The following is a 24,489-nucleotide window of genomic DNA, read 5'->3' as shown; positions in this document are numbered from 1 at the left end:
TTTTTCCTGATGTGGTTTGGGCATCTAACCTTTCTAAAGAAGATCTGGTCATAGCTTACCTATGAGATTTTGCTTAAGTTCTACATAGATAAATTGCTGATCTGACCACTAAAAGTCTGTACCATAAAAGTGGATGAAAAAGCCCAGTTTTTGCTCAGTGGGAGGAACAATTTGTTGACCAAGCTACACAGCTGAGCTGTTGAATTTTAAATAGTGTTCTGATCCAGCTGCACACTCTATTAGCCAGACATATTATCATAGCAATACCAAATACCCTTGACTGTGAACAAAAGCCTAGATGCTGCTTTAGTAGCAACCCTCTTTTCTCCCTTCTTCTAGCAGTAGGTAAGGTCGTTGGAAAAAAAGATATTTTTCAAATATAAGCAACAGTCTATCTCCCTGTGAAAAGAGTGATTAAAGCTCATATATTTTCTGGAAGGATTCCCAAGATGCACAGCTAAATTCATTTCTAGTTTGCCAGATCAAGTGGGCTTGTTTTGTATTGTTAATGTGAAGCCTGGCTGCAGAATAGAAATCACATTTGCACAATGTCGCTGAACATCAAGGCCTCTTTCCCAGGGTACCTAAGTATGCACTGAATTTGCAAATGTCGGGCTAAATCTTAAAAAGGCTTTTGCAAGTCCCTAAATCTGCAAGTTTTGCAGATGGTTGAGGGGCTGCACTGCTTTCTTTATCATTTCCTGAGCACTCTGCCCCTGGATGTGTTCCCACACATGGAGGTTTGATTGCAGGGGAAGAGAAAAGGAAAACATTTTCTGTCTTTAAGTAGATAGGTCTCTCTTCCCTCTCACCACAGGCAGCCAATTTAGACCCCTTTTCGCACAAATACCTCCTAGTGCCTCTAGCCAAGAAGCAACAGAGCTAAAGATTGTATTGCTTCAGGCTCTTCTGTGAAAAAAGCATAGTGTCTCAAGGAACAAATCTGCATAATCTCACAGTCTGAAACTCCAGAAACAGAGGAGAAGCATGAGGAGAACCTGGGCAACAGCTGCACAGAGGACAGAGGATCGTGGTACTAAGAAGCTGTTTGCTAACGCATCAGGGAAGAACGTGGCATGACCTTACATCAGAAAAGGGAAGAGTATAAAAATAGTTCATTACAGCATGGATTGGCCAGCATATCCTAATATAAAAGGTAGTAGCTTCTGCTGTAGGAATTTAATGTCAAGTAGAGCTGTTTCCAAGGAAAATAAGACTTTTACTAAAAGGGACTATATCCAAAAGCATGTATTCTAGAGTGGTTTTAAGGTGAAAATTTCAGCTTTTGTGGTATCCCAAAAACTCATCCTTTACAGGAAAGAGTACTAATTTTTTTGTTGTTGCTAGAAAGTCCAGTTGCTAACAACACAAGCTAAGTTTCAGATTTGCTGGAGAGCAGAAGCTGAAGATGTTGAAGATCCTTTCACTCTTAGTTACAACTGGACAAACAATATATTGTCTTCATTTTGCCAGACAACATTAGCTCCTACTTCTGCTCTGAGCTGACTGCTGACAGTTCATTTAAATTAAATGTATGTTGCCATCACATTTGTTTGGTATTTATTTTGTGCTAGTGAATCTCAGTCACTGACAAGTGACCTGTGACAGCCTATGCAGCTGATCACTACCACGTCTGCCAGGGAGCAAAGAGAGTTTTGGGTTGGAAGTGTTCTTCTCAGATGAGAAGGAACAAGATTTCCCTCACAGGAACCTTAGTTTAGAACAGAAAAATAAATTGTGATGTAACACCTGAGAAATCGGAAAGAAACGAGGTGAATGTAGAGCTATGTAGTCTATACATTTTTCATGTAAAATATTGTCCAGCATTGTAGCTTGTTTTGTTCTTATGGTCAGTTTTGACATTTACTTGAACCCAAATAAAATATGTACTAATAGATGTCATAGCAGATTTTTATCTCTTTGCTCAGCGAAATGTCTCCACAAATGAGTAAGTTCTTCCTGAGGGCTGTAAGAGGTGATTGCACCAGTTTTCCCTGTGCCAGTCCAGCTCCCTGCCCAGCTCCATGCAGGAAAAGTCACAGTAGACGTAAGCACGGAAAAAGTCAGGAAAAAAGGTCCTTGTCCGTGATGCATTTGTGCATCTGTGCGAGTAAAGATAAAAGGGAGTCAGGTGTTCTGAACTTTCAGTTCCTCCACTGAGTGAAACTGCATTTGCAGATTTTTCTCTACAGAAATGCCTCTGACCTTAGACTCTTTCCTGCAGAGCTGGATGACAGATTGGTCTAGGGAGAGGTGCAGAGGAGAGGGATGACTGAGTAATGGCATGGATGCAAGATGGAGACAAATGAGCTCCTGTTTCTTCAGTTCTCTGTCCTACAGCTGTCTGGCACCATGAGCCCTGGCTGTCCCTGCACACAGGGCTCCCCCATGGCCCTGGCTGACACGTGGTGCTGTGGCAGGACTTGTCTCCAGCTCCCCACAGTCCTGACCAGCCATGGGCCCCACAAAGCCAGGCCCCGCAAAGCCAGTCCCACCCGCATGGCCTCAGCCCATCCCCAGGGATGTGCCAAGTGCCCGATACTGGGGCTGCCCTGTTGACCCCCAGGGATGCTCCTATCTAGGGGTGGGACAGGCCCATGGGTTTGTGCCTTCCTGTTTGATTCCCTGCTCCCACCTTAGTTGTCTCCAGCTAGCAATCCCTGCAGCAGGAAGGGTGCAGGAGCCAAAGCACAAGAAGTCCCTGTCTGGCTCAGGCAGCTCCCCAACGAAGCCTTCTTCTGGCTGTCTGCAGGATCTGCCATGCTCCCTGGCTGAGAATGATTCACAGCAGGGGTAAGAGACCTGCTCCTGTGGTCATCCTGGGACAGGCTTTTTTATGAACTAAATTTCTGGAAGTGAGCCCTTAGCCCAAGGTTTACCATCTGTCAGGAGGGTATTTATCATCTAACATGTCAGAGCACCAGCCGGTCTCTGGCTTTGTCTGCAGCTACTATGAAGATGCCTGAGGACCACTTGTGGGAGAAGGATAGACAAGAACAACACAGTAAACATCAGGGGTGCAGCCATTGCAGCTCTTCTTGCATTGCTTGTGTAAAAGCTTTCCCGGGATAAAGAGCAGCTGGTACAACTGGAGCACAAGTGAAGAGTCTCGAGCCACATGTCACAGGAGTGGCCATAAGACTGTGGCTCTGTAGAGGGCTATGAGACACTATGAGCAGTCATCACAATAATGTCAGCTCAGACACTTGTTATCAAACAGCTTTTTGAGGCACTACCATCCTATGCCTGCTTGCTTTAGCAATGCTGATATTTATCATTAATCTAGAATGAATATGAATAGTTTATACGAATATTAAATGTGTGTATTATTTATGTGTGTTTTACTTGAGGTGTTCTGAATATAGTTCAAATTTAGTATTGCATACAGTTGTCTGAATGCATTTTGAAAAAATCAGGCATTATATTTGCTATATTATGTAAACCTAACCCATCCACGCAGAGGAACTAGTAGGAACTATGAGGCTTGTACTATTCTGGGTTATTTTTTTGCAACTCTGCTATTTGATGCCTTGCTAATTTCCCACATACTGTAAGATGTGAAAGAACTATACTAAGGCAAAACCCTTTAGATTAGACGTAGGAAAACCTTAACAGTAAGGGTAGTTGTTAACTGCTTTCCTGAGAAGGGTGTCCTGGGAGGTTTTTAACCTGTGGTTGTTCAAGAAGCAGGAAGGATGTGGTAGAGTTCATTCTGTTTGAGGGAAGGGAGATTGACTAGGTGGCTTTGAGGGGCTCATTTCCACTTCAACTGGTATAGGAAAGGACACAAATTTGGGTGTATGCACTACATTTCAAATTAAAGATTCAGTTGTTGGTATCCACATGCAGGGGAAAAAAAATGGGAACAAACAATTATAGGAGGAAATGAGCTCTGTGCTTCAAACCTTCCTCAAAGGTAGAAAGCTATAGCAATCTTCAGTTTCAGAAGGAGTTAGGCCTGGACAACCAGCTGTTTATGACTACGGCAAGGGCATCATTCCTCTGAGTACACTCCATGAGAATACTCCGTCCTTTGGGTAGGCCTCATTCATATACCAATATGTTAGGGTCATATAGACTAAAGTGAGTATCAGTCTCTTATTTAGCAAGGTCATTTTAGTCAAGATGTTTTTCTATAGCATTTTATTATCTGATAATTCATTATCCAGCTATTCTGAGTAAAGAGCTTTCAGCCAGAAAGTGGGCTCTGGGTGGGAGCCAGAGCCCAGCTTGGTGGATGCCAGCAGGACACAAACTCTCCCTCATTAGCTGCAGAACTGGCAGAGGCCATGGATCAGGCCTAAACAAGTCTGATTTGCATTTCTCATCATAGCTGGGGGGCACTCCAGCTGAAAACAACAGAGCTGTCAAGGTGAAGCAACTCCAGAAGTTGCAATTATGTTGTGAAAAGCAGGGGCAAACCAACTGTGCTTGGTGTGCCCCTGGGGCAGGGGAAGCTGTCACTCGAATTAAATGATGTTGCTTCTAGACTCATACTGGAGATGTCTTGAGAAAGGAGATTTCTGTGTGTTCCCAGAGTGATTTGGAAAAGATTTTTCTTCTTTCTTTGAAGACAGTTATTCTGATCAGTCAGTCTTCCTGGGGCAAGGATTCAGTGTGCTCTGCACTTTTCCCAAAGGAAACCAAAGTGCTCTAAGAGGTGACCCACAGCACTGAACTGCAGCCTGCCAGCTGAGCAGGGCATGTAGATATAACCAAGGTGGGTAATGGGCACAGTGCTGTGGGAACATGAGTATTTTAAGAATCACAGAACATTCTGAGTTGGAAGGGACCCACAAGGATCATCAAGCCCAACTCTTAAGTGAATGGGTCTGGGGTCCTGGAAGTGCATTTCCTCTTTTCATGTCTGTTAGCTGTGAGAATGTATCAGTGGAGAAGGAAGAGAGAAGGTGCAAAAGCCATTCTACAGAGAAAGAAGGATTATTGCTAATGGCTTATGGAGAGCTGCACTATAACTGTTTTGAGGAATTGTTTAGGTGTCACAAATCTAATTCACAGAATGAGAAGAAAAAGGCAGCAAAAGGGATTATTGAGTTCAACCACTGTGGTGGAAAAACATGTACAGATCTAAAATGTCTGTCAGATGTTTATCAAACCTGTTTCTGAAGTTTCCAGATGTAAAGATCTGACAACCTCCCCAGGCAAAACTTCAGGTCTTCCCTGAGCCTCCTTTTCTCCAGGCTAAACACCTCTAGCTCCCTCAGCCACTCCTCATAAGACTTGTGTCCCAGACCCTTCACCAGCTCAACTGCCCTTCTCTGGACTTGTTCCAGCACCTCAATGTCTTTCTTATAGTGAGGGGCCCAGAACTGGACACAGGACTTGAGGTGTGACCTCACCAGTGCCGAGTATAGGGCGATTAAAACTTATACAAGGCCTGTCTAAAAGCCCTCTGGTTGCACTGACAGAATTTGGTGAATCAATGGCTGAAAGCAGCACCATGACTAACAAGTTCTCTGCTGAACTCCTAAAGAAAATACACACTCCAAGCCAGTGCAGCAGAGCTGCGTGACATTCTCTAGCAAAAGTAAACAATAAGCAAGCATACAAATCTCTCTTTCTCCAAGCTGAAAGCCTAACAAAAGTATTCTAACATTTGATACTGGACATTCAAATTCTTTCTTTTGTTTGTTTTCATTACTACGCAGCTTTTTATCTGTGTTTTTCCAAATTAATTTTAAGAACATTATTTTGAACTTACTCTCACTTGTTTTATCCATATTTATTTTTCTTTTCAATCAAGTAATTTCTTCTCCTTCTAATTTTCCTAATCTTCATAAAATCTGTGCTATTTTCTCACTAAATTGTGGGTGTTTTTTTGCTCCAAAGAGACGTCTCTCTTTTTCACTGCCTTTACATAATTTTTTTTTTTTTGTACCTTACAGTGACAATATTACATTTGGCTGTTTTCCCCTCACTCTTCCTCATTCTGTTTTTAATCTGTATTTCACACTTGCATGCTGCCTTCCCTACATGGAGTATTGCACGGAGAAAATAAAACTTTTGAACCTATTTACATAAGTTCAAACCAGTCAACTTGAAACCTGTTGTATTGAGGTAGGAAAGGAGAAACTGAGAAAGAAAAGCAAAGCATATTTGCATACAACAAATTTCCTTATAAACTAGAGCTGTGATATGAGCTAGCTTGTGGACAAACACCGCCTGACAATGTATCCTGAGTGTGGACTGACTTTTGTTCATGCTAGGGATTTAATGTCACCCCCTTTTTCCAAAAGCTATCGTCTGCTGCACCCTTCTGGACATTGTCAGCACAGCGCGTTCTCCAGAAAATCTCACATAACAAAAAGTGGGATTACAGCATGGTTTTCATCAGCAAAGATGTGATTTTATTTGTTGCTAGTAAAACACAGGCATAAAAATCTCTCTGCTTTTTATTGTTCTAAGATTTAAATTAAATCCAAGAGAAAAGATGTTCCCATGCTATTTGCTAGTAGATCTAGAGTGGTTTCAGACTTCTGCATCTGTAGTCAATGGTGTTTACTGTCTGAGGACAGAGCAGGTAATGCTGTCAATGATAGAAAAGGCAAAGCTTGGCTCCCCATAGTTCATATCCCTGCTCATCACATCCTACTGCATCTCTTGGTGACCTCACCTCTCTGCTGTATTAAACTGGGAAATCTTCAGGTCCTGCATGCCCTTCTCCCCACCCCTAAATGGTCCTCTAGTCCTGCTTCCTCCCATTCATGTCCCCATAATGTCTCCGTGAGTGACTCGTGGCTCTTCCACAGCCATGTGTCCCCAGGATTCATGTATGCATGTGCCAACATGCTGGCTGGAGGGTACAGACCTGCTTGCTGCCCAAGTAGAAACGAGTGCTGATTGCTTCCACCATGAGTGTCTTCATGGAAGGCAAATTTTGAGTTCTTTTCTTGGTCCAACCACTGACTTCCTGAAGGTTTGTGGGAACATTCCTGTAGGAATATCCCTCTGCCAGATATGATACAGGCTGAATGAGATGCTCAAACACTGACTGTGGAGGTTGGGGTGCAGATGAGCTGTGGATGTGTTGGCACATAGACACAACTCACAACAAAACAGTTACAAGACCAAACCCTTGCTTTCCCACTGGTGTCACTCCTGCCTATTCTCACTACAAGTTACACACTGGCTACCCACTGAGAGCCCTCTGCAGTGCCACAAAGCTGAGGCCAAAAGGCCACTTCCCCACTGACTCCTCAGCAGCCCAGGGTGCATTTCCCACTTGTGCCCTGCAGGCATGTACCTTTCCACCACTGCCTTTACCCCAAGTGACTCCCAGAACAAAGGGGAATATGCAGGGCTCTCACCTTCCTCCCAACTATCGTTCTCATCTGCCCTCCCAATCCCAGCTAAAGGCTACCCTGACTGGCCAGGCAAACCAGCTGAAACTCCTGAAGGCACTATGGCTGGGAATGCCTGGTTTGCCTTAGCTGAGCCCCATGGGGTTGACAGATGTGACAGATGTTGCTGAAGTGCATGGGGCACCCTGCATACACCCTGAGGTCTGGGCAGACTTGAGATATCAGCGGCTTTGCCTGGAGGTCAAAGGCACATCATACACTGAAGCAAAGTGAATGCTGCCTCCCAAGTCATGAACAACAAAAACCAAACCAGAAATGGAAAAAAGCTGAGGGAAGTCATTTTCTTTCCTCCAGAAAGGGCACTGGAGGTTGTTAAAAACAATTCTGATACAGATTTAGCATTATCAGGGTCTGTTTTGGAGGACTGACTTACACAAGAGCATAAACCAGAAGCAGTTCCAATCTAAAGCAGTCCAAGTCTGTGACTGAAAATACTGTTGGGACATAAAGCTGAATATCCAGAACTATACAGAATTAGATGTGTGGATTGTGTCTTGTTGCCATACTTTCCACCACTACGATCCTCATCTTTACCTTAGCAAAGTGGTGCCAAGCAATGTGAGAAAAAAAAAACAGGTCCCACAAAAGAAGAAAGTGCCTTCACATTTCCCAGTATCCAGTAGAAATTATTGAGACTGATTTGGTAATCCATCCAATTCAAGGTTGTTTTAATAGCCATGGCAAGGGGGGCACTGCATGGGAGAATGATTAACTTAATCCTCCTACCTTGTTTGTTTGATGCTGCCTCACTCCAGTGTGAGTCAATAAAACTTTGTGCACTTACACACAACATCCAGCACCTGCCAGCTGGGCCAAAATGGGGATTAGCAAAGCTGCCTTTCTCTTTCTTTTCTTGCTCAGCTCAGGTAAGAGTCCTTTACGTTCTGCTTGTCTAGGTGAGACTGGGGCCAAACACTAGCAAGCTCTATGTGCTGAAGGTAGATCCCTAAACCAATGCATCACTAATTTCCGGGACAATGACGGATTTGGGCCTTGCAGGTCAGAAAGAGTTGCTGTAGAATGAAGTGAGAGCTGTGCTGTTCCACGGTCGTGTTCATCAGTGACACCAGAAGAGCAGCAGCTTTGGTGTCTGCATGGGCAACTCCTGGCTCCCAGCAAACATTTCCCATGTCCAGAGATGGGGGCACCTTTGGGAAGCAGCCTGTCAAAGGCTTGTACAAAACCCATAGCAGTCAGTGAGAAGTCATCTCTGATTTCAGCAGGCTTTGGATCAAATGCTAAAGGTAAAGCTGTGCTTACTGCCAAGCATTGTTAAGCACAGTGGTACTGATCTTCATCCTTTATGACAGGAGTTTTAAAGCCTTGAAATGGAATATTTAAAACAAAATTTAAAATGAACAGGTTCCCTTATATTCCAGAAATTTCACATTCTGTTCTCAAACACTTATAATAAAATGTTCTCCTTTGTTTTCCTGACGGCAGTAAGTAGAAATTTACTCTTCAGTAACCTAGATCACCTTTTGCAGGAATATGTTCAGAACTCTTTTTAACAATTCCAAAAGAAGATAGGTATTCCACTAAAGGTAATATATGAATTTTAAGCTTATCTACAAATTCTGTAAATCAATATTCCATGTGCAGTATACATTTCAATCAGATGTCAATCAGATACCATACTCTCTTGTACTTTGAAATTACATATAGCTGCATGGCACTTAATTGACTTTTTAAAAGTACTGATAAATATATATCAGTACAGTTTTTATGAGTTTTTAATAGTTCAGACACTTAAGGTCAGAATACCAGGGACATACCATTGGATGATTGTGCCAGGTTATAAAAGACAACTAAGGAAGTGGGGGATTTATTTGTTCATTGTTATCAGCTTTAGCTGACTTGCTTGAAAGTGATGATCTACAACTGCCTTAAAAACCAATTTTTATGTCTTCTGGTTTAGTATTGCTCAAATCTGGAAAGATGCATATATAAAAGAAGAAATTCGTTTGTTCGCATATATTTAAATATTCTGTTCAATTATCATGTGCAATGTCTGGGTTTATAAAGATTTTAGTCAGACTAATACATTTCCTGGATGCATTTTAAATCTTTCATCTTTTTTTCTTAGGTTTACATTTTGCAGCGTTTTTCATGCAACCAGCATCACCTTTCCCTTTCTATTATCTAAGCTTCTGCCAATCTGTGTTGCCTTTTACTTTATGCATGTCATCCAAAATCCCATGTAATAATTCTTAAATCAACTGTAATAAGTATTTTTTTTTTCTTATAGTCACTGAAAAGAAATAGTATCCAAAGTAGAGCTCTTTGAAGAAACACAGAGTTTTAAGATGAGTCAATAAAGTCTGGAAAAGAGTATTTTCCTGTCCTGGTCCCCTGGAATAGTGACCTCAGTTAACTTAGGAAAAAATTCAGGAGGGGAAGCACTTGTTCACTGAATCCATCAGGAGAAATTAGTAGTCTAGACTATTGGTGCGCCACGTAGTCCTGCTGTAACAGCAGGATTAGATATGGGAAGCCTCAGTGTCAGGGATTTCTTAAGACGTGGGTTTTATAGCATTGAGCCAACTCAGCAAAAAGACACAGAAAATGCCCTCAGCCAGTTAATCATCTTACTTTCATTAGCAGCCCAAATACCTTTTATTTTGTGTGAATCTGTGTCATATGGAGGTAGGTGATGAATGGCCCATATGTCATGGGAATTAGTAATGCTGGAGAGAGGCTGCAGTGAATTCAGCCCTAATATGAATGCATAAATGAAAGATTCACAACATTAGCTGTACAAAATTAGGAACTTCCTGCATCTGTCAATAATAATCTAGATTGAAAAAATGAAATAATTAAACCATATCACTTGTGCAACATTGTAACCTGATGCTGGAGATGGAAAAAAACTCTTGTAGAAATTAGGAACAGAAACATAGAATCTTTATAGACATAAAAAGAAAAAAAGTCAATTAGATGGCAAACTCCATTGTGAGCAACAGTATTTTAGAGGTGTGTTAAATGCATTAGCAGGTACATCATATAAATCTTGTGCATATGCAGTTTTTGGATATAATAACATTAATTGATTTACTAATTTAAAATATTGGGTTAATTTGTTGCAGCAGAGATGTAGCCTGACAATTTCATTACTAAGTCTGCTCAACCCATTACAATAAAACAATGGTGGCCACTGTAAAAGGCTATACAGTAACTTTCTGATTGAGGTTTCTTGCTCTAGGGAAGGACATCTTGGGACAAACAACTAGGCAGTGACCCATAAAACTATAGGGATTGCACAACCCACACGACAGGCCATAATCTCACATCCACCTCATTCATGCTTCTCCAAAACTTTGATACAGGTATCACTTCCCTACATCTTTCTCTAATCAGTGTTGACACCACTTAGTCTCTCTCTCTGTTCCCCCTCACTCTTGTTTCACATTTCTTGTTTTTACCTTCAAACTCCTGCATAACTCTAATCAGAACTGCCTCTACATCTTTCTTCTGCTGCTTTTCTCCCATGACATATTGCATTCATTCAGCTGTGATTGTGTCAGGAGACAGAAATACCTCAGAGTTTATCATCTTTTACCCAGAATTATGCAAAATAAATTGTGTCTCCACCTGTCCGAGCTACATGGAAAATGGGACTGAAATCCACAAACCTTCTTAACTGCAGAATTCTCATTTGTAATGTCTGATTCCTTTCCTTCTAGTGAGAGGAGATATACTGGATGACTATTTAAGAACAGATGGTGTTTGGATACTTACTCGAAACAAACAGTTTTACAAGACAAATAATGAAAAAGAATGTGCAGAGAAATGTGAAGCAGAAAGAAATTTAACCTGCAGGTAATTTCTGTTGAATCTTAAAACGGTGCCATTGTGTGTGTCTGTATCAATGATATGTTCCTACTGTTGCTCAGAACCAACATCCCCACTCTGCTGCAGCTCTGCCTACAGCAGTGTCTCCCATGCCTGTGCCTTTAGCTTGTGACTTATCTCCACCCATAAATTACCACAAGATCAAGTAAAGAGTGGATTTACAATGTACTACTCATTTTATAGTAAATGTTCAAGCTCCTGTTTTTATCCAACGTTACACAGAGAACTGCTTGAGCCCTTTTAGCTGGATGCTGCTTTGTTTCACAAGAGTGAAAGGTTTCTAATCCATTGTAGGGACAGACACTGCCTGAGCAGTTAGGATGCTGCTGATAATGTTTTGCCAATGCAGTTTCTAGTTGCCCACACAATAACTTATTCATGTAGTCATATATCCTGAATAAGTGAGCCACTTGAGAGTAGTAGATAACGCTAACCTCTTACTCAGTGTCTAAAGTACTGAGTGCAGTATCTGAAAGATAAAAATGAATAGCAGTGCTATCAAATTAATAATTTATAGAAAAATAATTATGAGTTGTATAATTTGAATTGCGTTTAAAATATTGCTTCCTATGTCAATATTGCTTCCTTCTCAATTTCAACAGGGCTTTCCTATTCACCAGGAAAAAGCTAGAGTGTTTAACACTGGCTGAAAATGCTAAAATGACAGTGATGTTCACCAGCACGGACACAGTTCTTTATGAGAAGAGAAGTATGTGTACAGTAAGATGCTACATATTTACTCATCAAGCCTATTCTAATGGCATCCATCTGTTCTCTGCTGCAGTGCTGGAGCAAATTCCTGTACAGGGCAGAAAACTAACAGAGAATTTGGGGGCCAAACAGAAAGAAGCCACATTACTAAAAATGCTGTTCAAGAAGGATCAAATACTAAGGCTTAGATCCATGGTGGTCTCCATGTGCCATTTGAACTGGGAAGTTACTTGTTGTCTTCCTTCCAAACCCAGTTACACAGTCTTCACCTCCTCTCCCTGGGTGCTAGATATGTCCACCTTTATTATTTAGACAGGCTAAAACAATTTAGGAGGAACCTGGCAACATCAGAAAGTCCATGGGCTAGGCTATTGACCAGCCATGGACATGCTGGGACCTGGGTCTCACTGTTGAAGCAGCAGTGACTAGACTTTTGGTCCCTCCAGAAGTACTGTGACAAACCAGGCAGCAGCTTCCTTTTAGCAAGACAAACAGCACAGACATTTGTAGTCCCAGCCACAAACTTTGATGGCAGTAACTATTGTAAGGTGTTCCAGCAAAGCTCAGTTTTTTCTATCACATTGCTCTCCTGTCCTTGCTCTAACATTTCCATTTTATATTTTGAGGTTTAGGGAGATTCCTCTTGTGCAAGCAAGAAAGGGGAAAAGGAAGGGGAAATCAAGATCACTGCCCTGAATATCTGGAGATTTTTCAGTGTCTGTTGCCAATAAAAGCACCATCAATAAGATCTGCATTCTCTCTGCCTTGGAATCCCACTAGAAAAATACCTGGGATTGTCTGAGGCTAAGATGAATCAAAGATTTGGGGGCCACTTATGTGACAAGTGTATTTTGATAACTAAATATTTTCTGGCTTAAAAGGATAGTTGGATGACACCCACACTGCAAATGTGCTTACAAACAATGCCTTTCAAAGAATCTCCAGCTGCTGGTGAAAGACATTCCTATTTATCTTGGTATTACAATAGTATAAGCATGTATTTTTTGCATGTCAAAACCAACTGTGATTTGATATAGCTGATCTCTTGACTTGATTTTGTTAGCTTTATAGCAATGCTTCAGAAATTTTTTTCATTAGATGCCTAGTAGTTGTAACCAATTTCTTTTAAAATACATTATAGAATCATAATGTTTGCAGGCACAAGAGGTTCAAAACATGAGTAAAACATGTTTCAGCATGTACAGATGAGCTTCAGTTATATCTGCAGATTTTCAGTACCAGGAATGAATGTTGTAACACCTCTGAATTAACAAATTTGATTCCATTTCAGTTTACCTTATGCAGTGTAAAAGAGGGATTGGGACAGACTACAGAGGAACAGAAGCCAAGACTCAGAGGGGTATTCCATGCCAGAAGTGGGCAGATAAAATACCCCACAAACCAAAGTATGCCTATTTTCAATTCTTTATGCTGTTCTGAACCTCTTCCAAGCTTCTTCATCTTCATATATATACACAGATTTATAGTGCAAGTTATCAAATCCTGTTGTCAGGTGACTTTTTAAAACAGCTTTATCTTCATCTGTATTGTTACTTTTGACTCCACTGGCAGAGAACTGCAATGATCTGTATAAGGAAATGGTGCACTGTCAGCTAGGGAAGTTGGGTCTAAATGTGAGGTGTCTTAAGGAGATTAAATGCTCCTTCTCTAAAAACTATGAAGATTTTGCTATTGGTGACAGGGGGGTCATAATTGCTCTGCTCTGTATAAGGTGGTATCTGTCCACCTCTACGGCCCCTCTATCTGCCATACAGATAGTCAAAAAAAAAACCAAAACATCGAGAAGAGTATCCAAGGGTCAAATGGATCTGACCAGGTAGAGTCTTCTCAGGGCTGTTTGTCACTGGGCTCCCTGAAGCAAGTGGGGAAGCAGAGGTCCTGTTTCCTCTGATTTATGTTGAAAATTATTTTTGTTGTTATTCTAATAAAACTTGAATACACTTGCTCAGATAGTTTAAAAGTAATTTGGTCTTGTCTGGGAAGATTACTGTAGGAAGAAGCCTAGCATCACTTGCTTCAGATCTCTGTGTGACCTGGTTGTGTTTGGTAAATAGTCTCTAGAAATACATAACTTTTAAAGTAGCTCCATTAAGACAAACACATGATAGAGCCACAGGTTGTCCCTACAGCTGGATGAATGTAATTAAGGACGACAACTGTCCTTTGAGACTGTCATCGTCCTTGCAGGCTGTAAGCTTGCTCCTTATTGGCAACTGGGACCTAGGGAGAAAGCTACTAATAATGGTAGTTATGGAATGTTTTTTCAGTTTTCATTTATGGCTTACAGTGGGGAATCTGTTTCTCTCATTTTACTGTGAATGAATAAAATTCACAGCTAGCTGAGCAAGTTGGACATTTCCCTTCTGTTCCACTAAAGTATGGGAATTAAAATAGAATTTTAATACTATTACAGTTATACACCTGAAAAACACCCCAATGCAGGATTGGAGGAAAACTACTGCAGAAATCCTGATGGGGATGAAAGTGGACCTTGGTGTTACACAACAGATCCTGCTATGAGATTTGATTACTGTGCCATTCCAGAGTGTGAGGACCAGGTCACACACACTGGAGAAGGTATATATACTTTCCAGAGAAGGGATGTTCAAGTAGGTAATATTATTCCTGCTACTTTTTGGTGCTTTATTTTTACAGATTGTTTTCAAATTAGAATTTAAATCAAGCTGAACTTAAGAAGTTCTCAACACAGAGGTGTTTTCCTAATTGGCTTGAGTTATCAAAGTTCTTTTGTAATCATGGAAGAACTAAAATTTTCTAATCATTTGCTGATATAGTTTGCTTTATCTTCATCTGTCTTGTTACTTTTGACTCTACTGGCAGAGAACTGCAATGATCTGGATAAGGAATATATTGCTCTTATACCAGTAATTTATGTAATTGTAACAAGAGTAAAGATTGACCCAAGTGCCGTGTTACACACTGAATTCCCATTGCTAGCAGCACATACAGATACAAATTCCTCCCTGCAAGTGAAACATATTCCTAAAGCATTATTAATTTGGCCAGGCTGTAATGCAGAGTCTTCTGAATTCTTTTCATTGTTAGCCTGAGCAAACCCCACTTCTCCTTCTAATGTAGTCTTCCACAAATAGATTGGTGCATTCCTTGCTTTGTTTTCCTTCTGCCTAGGACCTACAGGGGAGTGCATGCAGTGTAATGGCGAGGATTACCACGGAGAAGTTTCAAGAACAGAGTCTGGACTTGAGTGCCAACGCTGGGATGCCCAAGAGCCTCATATGCATGGATTTACCCAGAAACAGTGAGTGATGCTCAGCACCGAGTTCATTCCCACAGAGCCTGGGAGACCCTGCCTGCAGTCAGCCTTGTTGCTACATCTGGCCGTAGCTGACTCACGAGCTTCTCTTTCATTTTCAATGTGCAGCTATCCAGAGAAGGATCTGAAGATGAATTACTGCCGCAATCCTGATGGTGAACTTCAGCCCTGGTGTTTCACTACCAGCCCAAATAAACGCTGGGAATATTGCAACATTCCTCGTTGCTGTGAGTCTGATTTCCTGAGATGACTCCAGAGGGTAGCTCTTCTCATTAAAATTATGCAGGGAGGGGAAAGACAAGAAACCACAGTTCTGAGTAACCTAAACATACCTCTGTGAAGCAGCAGAAGTACACATTAATAAGCAGAATCACTCATTAAATTTCTGTTATGTAAAACCAGGTATGGTCAGTGAGGATGCAGGTGTCACGAAGTGCAATAAGGCCAAAGATGTTATGGGAAACCATAATTTGCCTTTAACCACTTTATTTTTCAACTTACCTGGGAGGCAGGACATTCAGGTTAAATCAGATGGTAGTTTACTGCTGATCTGCTAACCCACAGAAATCATCTGAATTGCCATGTGGCCACACTGTGATATTTTACCTGGGTCTGATCAGCACAGCCAGCACTGCCTTTTTCTTAGCAAGGGATGAATCCTGAGAAACAAGTTCAGACCTCACGAGAGAAACCTGACATATCAGTGAGCTAGCTTAACTCATTAAGCAGAGACCACTAAATCTGGATGTTTCCAAGGCACTGAATTAAGAGATAACATTGCCAATTGTAGAAGTGGATTGCGCTTTGAGAAAAAAATTTAGAAGTGTGTTTTTCCTCTCTAGAGCTTGCTTTCTTATGTATCTGCACTTGCCAGTGCTCTAAGCAGTGGTGTGTGTTTGCTAGATGTAGTTCTCTTCAACATGGTTAATTACAGATGGCAGAATAACTATTTATAGACTTCTGTATGATAAATTGTGAATGTTACCAAAGCATTTCCATCCTGTGCCTAAAACTTAAAGTTTAAGGAACACACCAGCCTTTTAGGGTTATACTCATGTCTTTGGGAAATTCTGTATATTACAGGTATGTGCTGTAAATTCATTTTCCATTTGCCCTCTGCAGGTTCTATGTCTCTGATCATGACTCTTATTTTCTTTGCTGCTTCCCACATGGCAGACCATTTCACTTTCTTTCTTTTTTTCACTATTCCTTCTGCCCCTCTTTCCCAATTCACTGGCTCCAGAGGCTCAGCTCCAAGGCTGCTTTGCTTTCTCTCACAATTTCTTCTTGGCCCTTTCTGCCCTGCCATGCTACCTGTATTATATTACTGTACTCCATTTCACTTGGGTTTGCAAGACTGTACAGGACTACTTACTGCCTTTCCTGTTGTGCTCTCAGGGGACAGCAGGCACAGTCTGGCTCAACCCAGCAGAGTTATTTACTGGCTGCTGTAAAAGGGCAGACACAGGACATCCATCTGGCAATCTGGAGGCTCATAAAAATGTACTCTTTGATTTTGACATGGCTTTTAACCCAATTAACCTCTGCTGAAAGAAAAAAAAAAAAAAAAAAAAGCATCTTCAACATTACAGAAACAAAGGGGTTTATATATTTTTGAAAGCACTACTTACCAGTATTTTTCTCCCTTCCCCTCTGTGGTCTCCCCTCCCCTCTCCTTTATTTTTTTCTTTTCCTGTTCCAGCTACACACCCACCAGTCTCTGGCCTAGACTCCCAGTGTCTTTCAGGGAAGGGAGAAGACTATCGAGGAAGGATATCCATCACTGAATCAGGAAATGCCTGTCAACACTGGAACACACAGTTTCCTCACAAACATGGTTGGATTCCTGACAGATACCCCTGCAAGTACGCTGAGTCTCATCATTGTAACAAATACCAAAGAACAGAGTTATTCCCTATGAATCCAAATGCAGAGGCAAAACGAGCACAGGTTTTCCTCATTTATGTTGTCATGTTGTACTCTCACTGTTTGTCAGTGCTCATTACTCCTGTCCAAGTCTTGCTCCTCACTTTTTTCTGTCTCCCTGTTTATTCTCAGGTATTTTTCTCACCTGTCTCCTCCACATCCCACTGTAGAGCTATAAGTAGTTCACTACTTTTATATTAAAAATCCCTTGGCTGTGTTTTGGCACATTTTCAATGCATTACTCTTCTGGAAGAGTGATGCTCCAAGGACAACATACTCCAATACATCCTTGTGCTCCAAGGTCAGAGGAGCTGGGTTTGCAAAGCATTAGGAATGTGCAGGAATAGCTGGGACTGACCTGGCTTATAGCTCTGTAATTTGATGCTGCAAGTTTTCCTAGGCACGTGAAACCCTGTCCATTATCAAAGGGCAGAGAGCAGCGTGCACCAGTGCTCCTATCTACACACTTCCAGTCTGTCACATCCAGCCTTGCCTGGTTCTGACTGTAATCTCAGGGATATCAGTGCCTTCTGTTTTGAAGTCAGCTGTTACTGCTGCATCTTGGCCTCAACAAAAAGAGCAGAAAGTGTAAGCATTGGAAAAGTTCTTCCTGCATCTTCAGCATTTATACCGTAAAGTCAAAGATCATTGATTAGTCTCAAAGCAGTGATGCATGGGTTAATCAATCTCCAGAAAGAATAAATACACCACTGAGCTGAATTCTGCATGCAGTAGTTGTTAATAGTCATGCACACAACTCTTCTGGATTTCTATGAATGGTTTAAAGTCAGTGTTCCTGTTTCCTGTTTTAAGGGGCTTAGAGGAAAATTACTGTAGAAACCCTGATGGAGAGAAGAAGCCTTGGTGCTACACCACCGCCAGCAGCATAAGATGGGAATATTGCACAATTCCTTCCTGTGACAGGACAGATCAAGGGATTGCTGGTATGGATAGTGGAGCGTACTTGTGATAAGGACTTTAAAACAGTGAAAGATTTATTGTTTCGTATTGTAAATGTATTAACTCTTTTTTTCAGTCACTTTGTCACTGTTAATGTTTGTCTGCCTGGCATATTGCAAAATCTGCCAAATATCAAACTTTCAGTGGTTAAGGAAATACAGCGCTGGTTGCAAATCACTAACTGACTCAACAGAAGATTTATAGAATGAAAGATATTTATGCTTTTATATTCCTTTTTTTCCCAAAGGCAGGCCAATTATAGCAAGTTCATTGAAAAATTAAAAGCAAGTTTAAAGAGATGAAAAATTGCTAAATAAAATGAACTCCCATTTTTGGAAATTAGCAACAAAAACAGGATAGGAGCTTCCAAAGCAATAAAAATCACACTGAAACATTCATTCATTTAAGCACAAAAAATAACAAGAAAGTCTTAGCACAACCAAAAGGATAATAGAGAGATTGAAGTTTAACATAATGTCTGAGAAATTTATCATGGGCACAATCACCAGTATCTAATCTTTGAGGATTTTTCAACTTTCTTGAAGTTGAACTTTCTTGAACTTTCTTATCTTTAATTCTAACATGTTCACATAAGCCAAAATGAAACTGACTGGTGAATACCACCTTCACTGAACAACATCTAACATAACCAGTTAAAACAGTGAAAGTTTTCTCAGTGTGTTTGGAAATGCCCTTCTGCTGCAGGTGTGATGATTTCACTGGATGCTGTCTTCATAAACAAGTCATTCATTTTTGTCATGCTGTGTTTGAGGCTTTCTTGTGCCTGCTCAGTAAGAACATAAAATTATGATGCCAAAGACCAGTTTCTGTTGTTCGCTGCAGATGTGCCCATACAAGTTCCCCTGCCAGAGGAGTGCTACCGAGGCAAAGGCCAGAGTTATCGTGGCACAACTTCTGTCACTGCATCGGGAAAGAAGTGCCAGGCCTGGAACTCCATGTTCCCACACAGGCACATAAAAACCCCAGACAGATTCCCAGACGCGTATGTTTATCTCACTTTTTCTCGCTTTCTCTGGCAATAACTATTGCTGGTTATATTATCTTTGCACATCTATGCTTTGAAACACTGATAGGGAATATGTCTGTAAGAGTCAACTTTTCTAAGATACAGAAAGGTTTTCTGTTAGTCTCATTTTTAAGAATTGTGTTTTCTTGTTATCTAAATTCTGAGTAAGATACAGCTGTGTCCCTTACTCTTAAATCTGATCGTCTGTAACCAACACCAGGAGACTTGTATCCAGAGACTGGGCATCTGCTGAAATATGTGTTTTGTTTATGAATTTGAGACTTTTTGTTGTGGCCTTTCTAATGATTTAATCGGGGGAGGACACAGCATTTATGATGCAAAACACGCAGTCAGATATATCATGCTTAGAAATACCACCTAAGTGTTCTAAGGTGGAAATGGGCACTCAGAATTGCATACGCTGAAATTTCCCCTTATCTGCTTCAGACTAACAGAACTGTACCAGCACTGACTGGACCAGTGATAAGATAATCAACATCACTAATGTGCCAGTTTTTAGTAAGGGTAGGAAAGCAACAGGATTACAATTGTGAGGAAATACATCATGCTTGGTGTATTATAACTATAACCAGGAAGGGTGATACTTTTCTTATTTTTTGCCCTTTTTATGATGTCACCCTAAATAATTTGAAATTTTCAGTTCTATTTTGGCATCAAAAAACTTCAGCATCCTCAGAGGGGATGATATCTTTCAAAAACACTTTAAAAAATTAAAATCAAGCTGTGAAAATGTGGAAATCATGTTCTGTCATACTCAGAGAAAAAGCATTTCAGTTCTTTTTTATTCTGAGACTGTGCTGTGAATCAGGACGGGGAAACACTGCAACTGTGCAAATTATTGAAGAGAGAAATTCTACTCCCCCGTGCCCCAGCAAGCACAGACATGGTAGCGGTCTCACTGAAGTCAGTAGAAACAGGTTTTGGGGAATATAAGAGGGAACCAATTGCATAAGCATCTATTTGCCATTCTTCTGAATATGAGAATGAACCCTTTGACATTTAAAAAAATTTTGGAAAAGCCTAAGTGCCCACCAACAGTATGAATCTTCCTCCATATTTATTACTAATTCACACATTCTCACAGTTGTGTATGCTTATACATACATACTTAGAAATTAAAATAATTGCCATATGGGGCAATTATTTAGGTACTCAATGCCTTGAAATACTACAGCCAGAATATAATAGTATATTATAAGCCAGTATAAGAGTATAAGCCAGTAGCTGAATTATGTTTCCTTATGCATAAATATATTCAAGACTCCAATATGCATGTGAAATATAACTCTTCACTAGCCACGAATATGTTTGCTGGTAATAGCATATCTGGCCATAAATAAAACCAATAATAAATGTATTTATTTGTACATAGTAGATGTACATAGTGTGACTGTAGACTTTATTTGTGCAGGGATTTGAGGGACAACTATTGCAGAAACCCAGATGGTGACAGCAGCCCATGGTGTTTCACCACTGACCCCAACACAATATGGGAGTACTGCAATCTCAAGAGGTGTGATGATCATACACAAGAGCCTGCACCAATGACTACCTTGCAATGATGGAACAAAACATTGGCCCGACTACACCAACCACATCTGGTAACAGCTGGCTATAAGTGTCACCTCCTGTAGAACCTGTGGGTAAAGGAAATAGCAATCCATCAAAATTACTCGAGTGTCATGGTTTAACCACAGCCAGAAACTAAGCCAGAACCATGCAGCTGCTCACTCATTCCCCTATCCCTTCTTTGGTGGGGAGGAGAACTGAAAAAAAAAAAAAAGAGTCATGAGATAAGAATGCTTTAATAATTGAAACAAAATTATGTATAGTAACTATAATAATAATAATAATAATAAGAGCAGCCATAATAATTGTAATGAAAACATGAGAGAGGGATAAAACCCAAGGAACACAAGTGATGCAATACAAGCGAACAATACAACTGCTGACCAATGCCCAGCCTGTTTCTGAGCAGCAATTAGTGGCTCTGTCCAGTGCATGTAAAAAACATGTTTTTCTACAGTTGGAATATCCCTGTGGCCAGTCCAGGTCAGCTATCCTGGCCTTGCTTCCACCCAGCTTCTTGTGCACCTCCTCACTGGCAGAGAATGGGAAACTGCAAAGTCCTTGAGTTAGAATAAGCACTACTTAGCAACAACCAAAATACCAGTGTGTCATCAACACTATTCTCATACTAAACCTAAAACACAGCACTGTACCAGCTACTAAGAAGAAAATTAACTCTAAGCCAAAACCAGGACACTGACTAGGCCTGCAACGTAACAGTTGCATCCCTCCTGCAGCTTTCAGACCTGTAGTGCTGAATTTTGCAGCAAGTGCTCTTTAGTTAGTACGTGTCCTATAGCCTATGTCATTTTACAGTGCATTCTGAAGGATATCTTTTTAATTTACATGAACAAGAGGAAAACAGACAACATTTCTAGTATTTCTCTAGCCATGTGCTACTGAAATACATGAATGTTATTATTATAGGAATTTTGCTTGTGTTGTGCTTTATGTTTTTAGGGGGGTGATCTTTGCTTGTATTGCTCACAGGCAGCTTTGTTTTGCAAAATGAGGTAAACGAGGTTTTGCTCTGTCCTGTTTTCTTAGTTCCTTAATTAATAGTCTACATTGGTCAAAGTGGTATGACATTTCTGAAAGTATAGTGGAGCTTTGCATGGGTTACTTATTTTGCAAAGGAAGGTGGAAGGGTTGAACAAAAGATACATTCCTAAATTGAGTTGTGTGCTCTTCCTACATGCAGCAGAAAAAAAGTACCTATAGCAATGTCCTTGGAAGCAAAAGCTGCTCTTTCAGTCTAATGGGCTGTGGAAATAAGCTTCTCTCATCAAAGTGCTTACTGATACCAATTTAGTAAAAACCTTGAAATCTTTCCAGATATTTGCAATATGTTACAGAAAATGTTTAGCCTGAAGTTCCTTCATATGAATATGTAATCATCTTGAATTTATGAATGGAAGTGTCAAAAATAGTTAATTTTGTGGTGGATTTACTTTGGGAAGCACAGATAACTGTGAGGTAAGAATAATCTTTGAGTATAAGCAGGTCAATGCATATAATTTGGACTTTCAAGGCTCAGAAACAGTTTCAGAAGCTCAACGATTCTGCACGAAGCCCAAGAACTGAGGTATACACAGCATTTTTTTCTTAAGTCACACAGTCAACCAGACTAGCAGGCAAATTGCGTAGGGTAATATCCTACTCATACTAGCCCAGTGCTGTGAATACCCCACTCACCTGAAGCAAAGCCTGTAATACACTGCCTGAACATAGAGACTGTGGGCAGTGCATTCATTGATAGAGTCAAAAATCATTGGACATAGGTATTTATATGCTGCATGCCTGGATTTTAAGGAACAGCATTAAAACAGTTTAATTATTTTTGTCCAGATCAAGTAGATCGGGGATGTGGAAAATCAGGAAACTTCCATTTTTTTATGTGTAATTGACCTCACAGTGATCTGGGGATGTACTCACATCCATGACTGGTGGATCTTCAGACCAAGAGCATGGCCTGGATGCTTAGAAACTACTTTTTTTCCCCCCAGTTCTTTTACTCCAGTGATGCCTTTTCCTGGTCTTAAAATCAAGACTCAAACACGGTTAGAAGGGGGAAAGGGGCTTTACCTCTGTATTTATTTTAAGGATCCTTAGGTGCACTACATCCAGGTTGAATGCACCAGAATGGACACGTCAATGCCCACCCCCAAAAGATCTGGTATAACAATATAGGTCTTACTAATTAGCATATCTATCAAAAATTCCCCAATGAGAGGCTTGAGTGAGCCCCCCCTTCCCCAGGAACCTTCCCCTGGATGTTCTGTCTCAGTTTACAAAATGTGTTCTGGAGAGGACCTTGGTGTCTGGGGCTTTCTGATCCCTATCTACAAGGCTTCTAAGATGTTTAGTCTCCTAGCTTAACAAAATTAAGTCTAAGAATGTAGGCAAAAAGCACTAAGAATACAAAAAGCCATAAAAAGGTATATAAAAGGGGTATAAAAGAAAAGGCAAAAAATCATCATGGCATCACCAGCAGGTCTAATAAAACACTTTCTCTCTCTCAAGTCCTTGTGTCAGTCACATTTTGAGGCCTTTGGAGTTACAATATTATTCCTGCCAGTATTTTGCTGTTTGCATGCCTAGTGTCTCTATTACTAGAGGCATCACTTTATACTCTCTTTTCCTCCCTAGGCTGAAGCTGGAAGACCTCTGGTCTGCCAAGAGAAGGACATATTTGTCCAATATGGAGTCACTCTTGGGGACTGGACTGTACTCAGCCATCAAAGCCTGGTTTTGTCCGAATTCCTAGTGTTGTTTCTTGGATCAAGAATGCAATGGCTTCCCACTGAATCTGGATGCAGGCTAAGTTTTCTGGAAAGCAGTCCCTGTGTCAGAAACAACATTCCAAGTATGGTTTTACAAATTATGTAATAATTCATAGGAATCTTAAATAAATACCACCACTGGCTGAGTGCAAGTAGTTATTGCAAAGCAATAGGCAAGCTGACCAATTGCTACTGTCTGTCAGTGTCCGTGTTGTACCTGTGTGAGTCAACCATGTTGCATGTGGCAGCAGCTATAAGGCTCCTGCTTCACCCCTGTTACACCCCAAATACTTAAATAGGCACCAAACTGAAGGTTTCTTTACTCTAGTTGGTGCAAAGGGAAATCCCAACCAGATATTCTCAAGAGGTGAAAAATCACACAAAAGTTTACTGGCAAAAACATAGAAAATTACGGGACTTTGGCAAAAGGATTGAATAGGACATCATATTCAACACAAAACCACTAATAGCATTACTGAACATTAATTTAGTATTTAGCATTTACTTTCACCCAGAAACCTTTAAACCTATGAGATGTTATGTTACCCACAAAGTTCCATGAAAAGAGAATTATGATAAGAAAGACAGAGAGAAAGAAAGACAGACAGACAGAAGAGAGATAGAAATACACACATAGAGCTACCAACTCCTAGGATTCCACTGTGGGTGAGATAGGAACTCCAGGAAACTGGCAGGGGCAAGGCCATGTGCTCACTTCGTGCTCCATCTTTTAAGCCCCTGGGCCTCCATGGGCCTTCCCCCTAAGGAGAGACTTCCAGTTGCTTGGCCAATCAGGGGCTGGGATAGCACCACCGCCCCCCCCATTTAATTGATTGATTGATAGCTCTGCCAGGGCTTGGGGGGTCTGGGGGCAGGGCAGAGTGCTGCCTCACCTAGCAGCACACAAGCATTCCAAACACCCCAAAAAAGACACTAAACTTA

The 24,489-nt window shown here is 40.8% G+C and overlaps 1 protein-coding gene across 3 annotated transcripts; it reads left to right on the top strand.

Moving 5' to 3' along the window:
* The first annotated feature begins 8,139 nt into the window (after positions 1 to 8,139).
* On the top strand, positions 8,140 to 23,737 carry LOC138108033 (plasminogen-like). 3 transcript variants are annotated; one of them, XM_069010081.1, is made up of 12 exons: positions 8,140 to 8,248; positions 11,066 to 11,201; positions 11,837 to 11,943; positions 13,237 to 13,351; positions 14,380 to 14,543; positions 15,117 to 15,246; positions 15,370 to 15,488; positions 16,964 to 17,126; positions 18,001 to 18,131; positions 18,991 to 19,150; positions 20,607 to 20,708; positions 23,414 to 23,737. In XM_069010081.1, exons 1-12 carry the CDS (start codon positions 8,200 to 8,202, stop codon positions 23,529 to 23,531), a joined length of 1,494 nt encoding a protein of 497 aa, XP_068866182.1. In that variant the 5' UTR covers positions 8,140 to 8,199; the 3' UTR covers positions 23,532 to 23,737. The 3 variants fall into 3 exon arrangements, with proteins under 3 accessions (XP_068866182.1, XP_068866181.1, XP_068866183.1); XM_069010080.1 differs by lacking the exon at positions 8,140 to 8,248 and adding an exon at positions 8,431 to 8,626; XM_069010082.1 differs by lacking the exon at positions 8,140 to 8,248 and adding an exon at positions 8,434 to 8,626 and having other exon boundaries at positions 20,607 to 20,796; positions 23,414 to 23,502.
* The last annotated feature ends 752 nt before the right edge of the window (positions 23,738 to 24,489 follow it).

Source organism: Aphelocoma coerulescens, chromosome 3 (genome assembly GCF_041296385.1).
Source record: "Aphelocoma coerulescens isolate FSJ_1873_10779 chromosome 3, UR_Acoe_1.0, whole genome shotgun sequence".
In the NCBI taxonomy this organism is placed as follows: Eukaryota; Metazoa; Chordata; class Aves; order Passeriformes; family Corvidae; genus Aphelocoma; species Aphelocoma coerulescens.
Note: the sequence above shows the minus strand (reverse complement) of the source record. Positions and strands in the feature narration are given on the sequence as shown.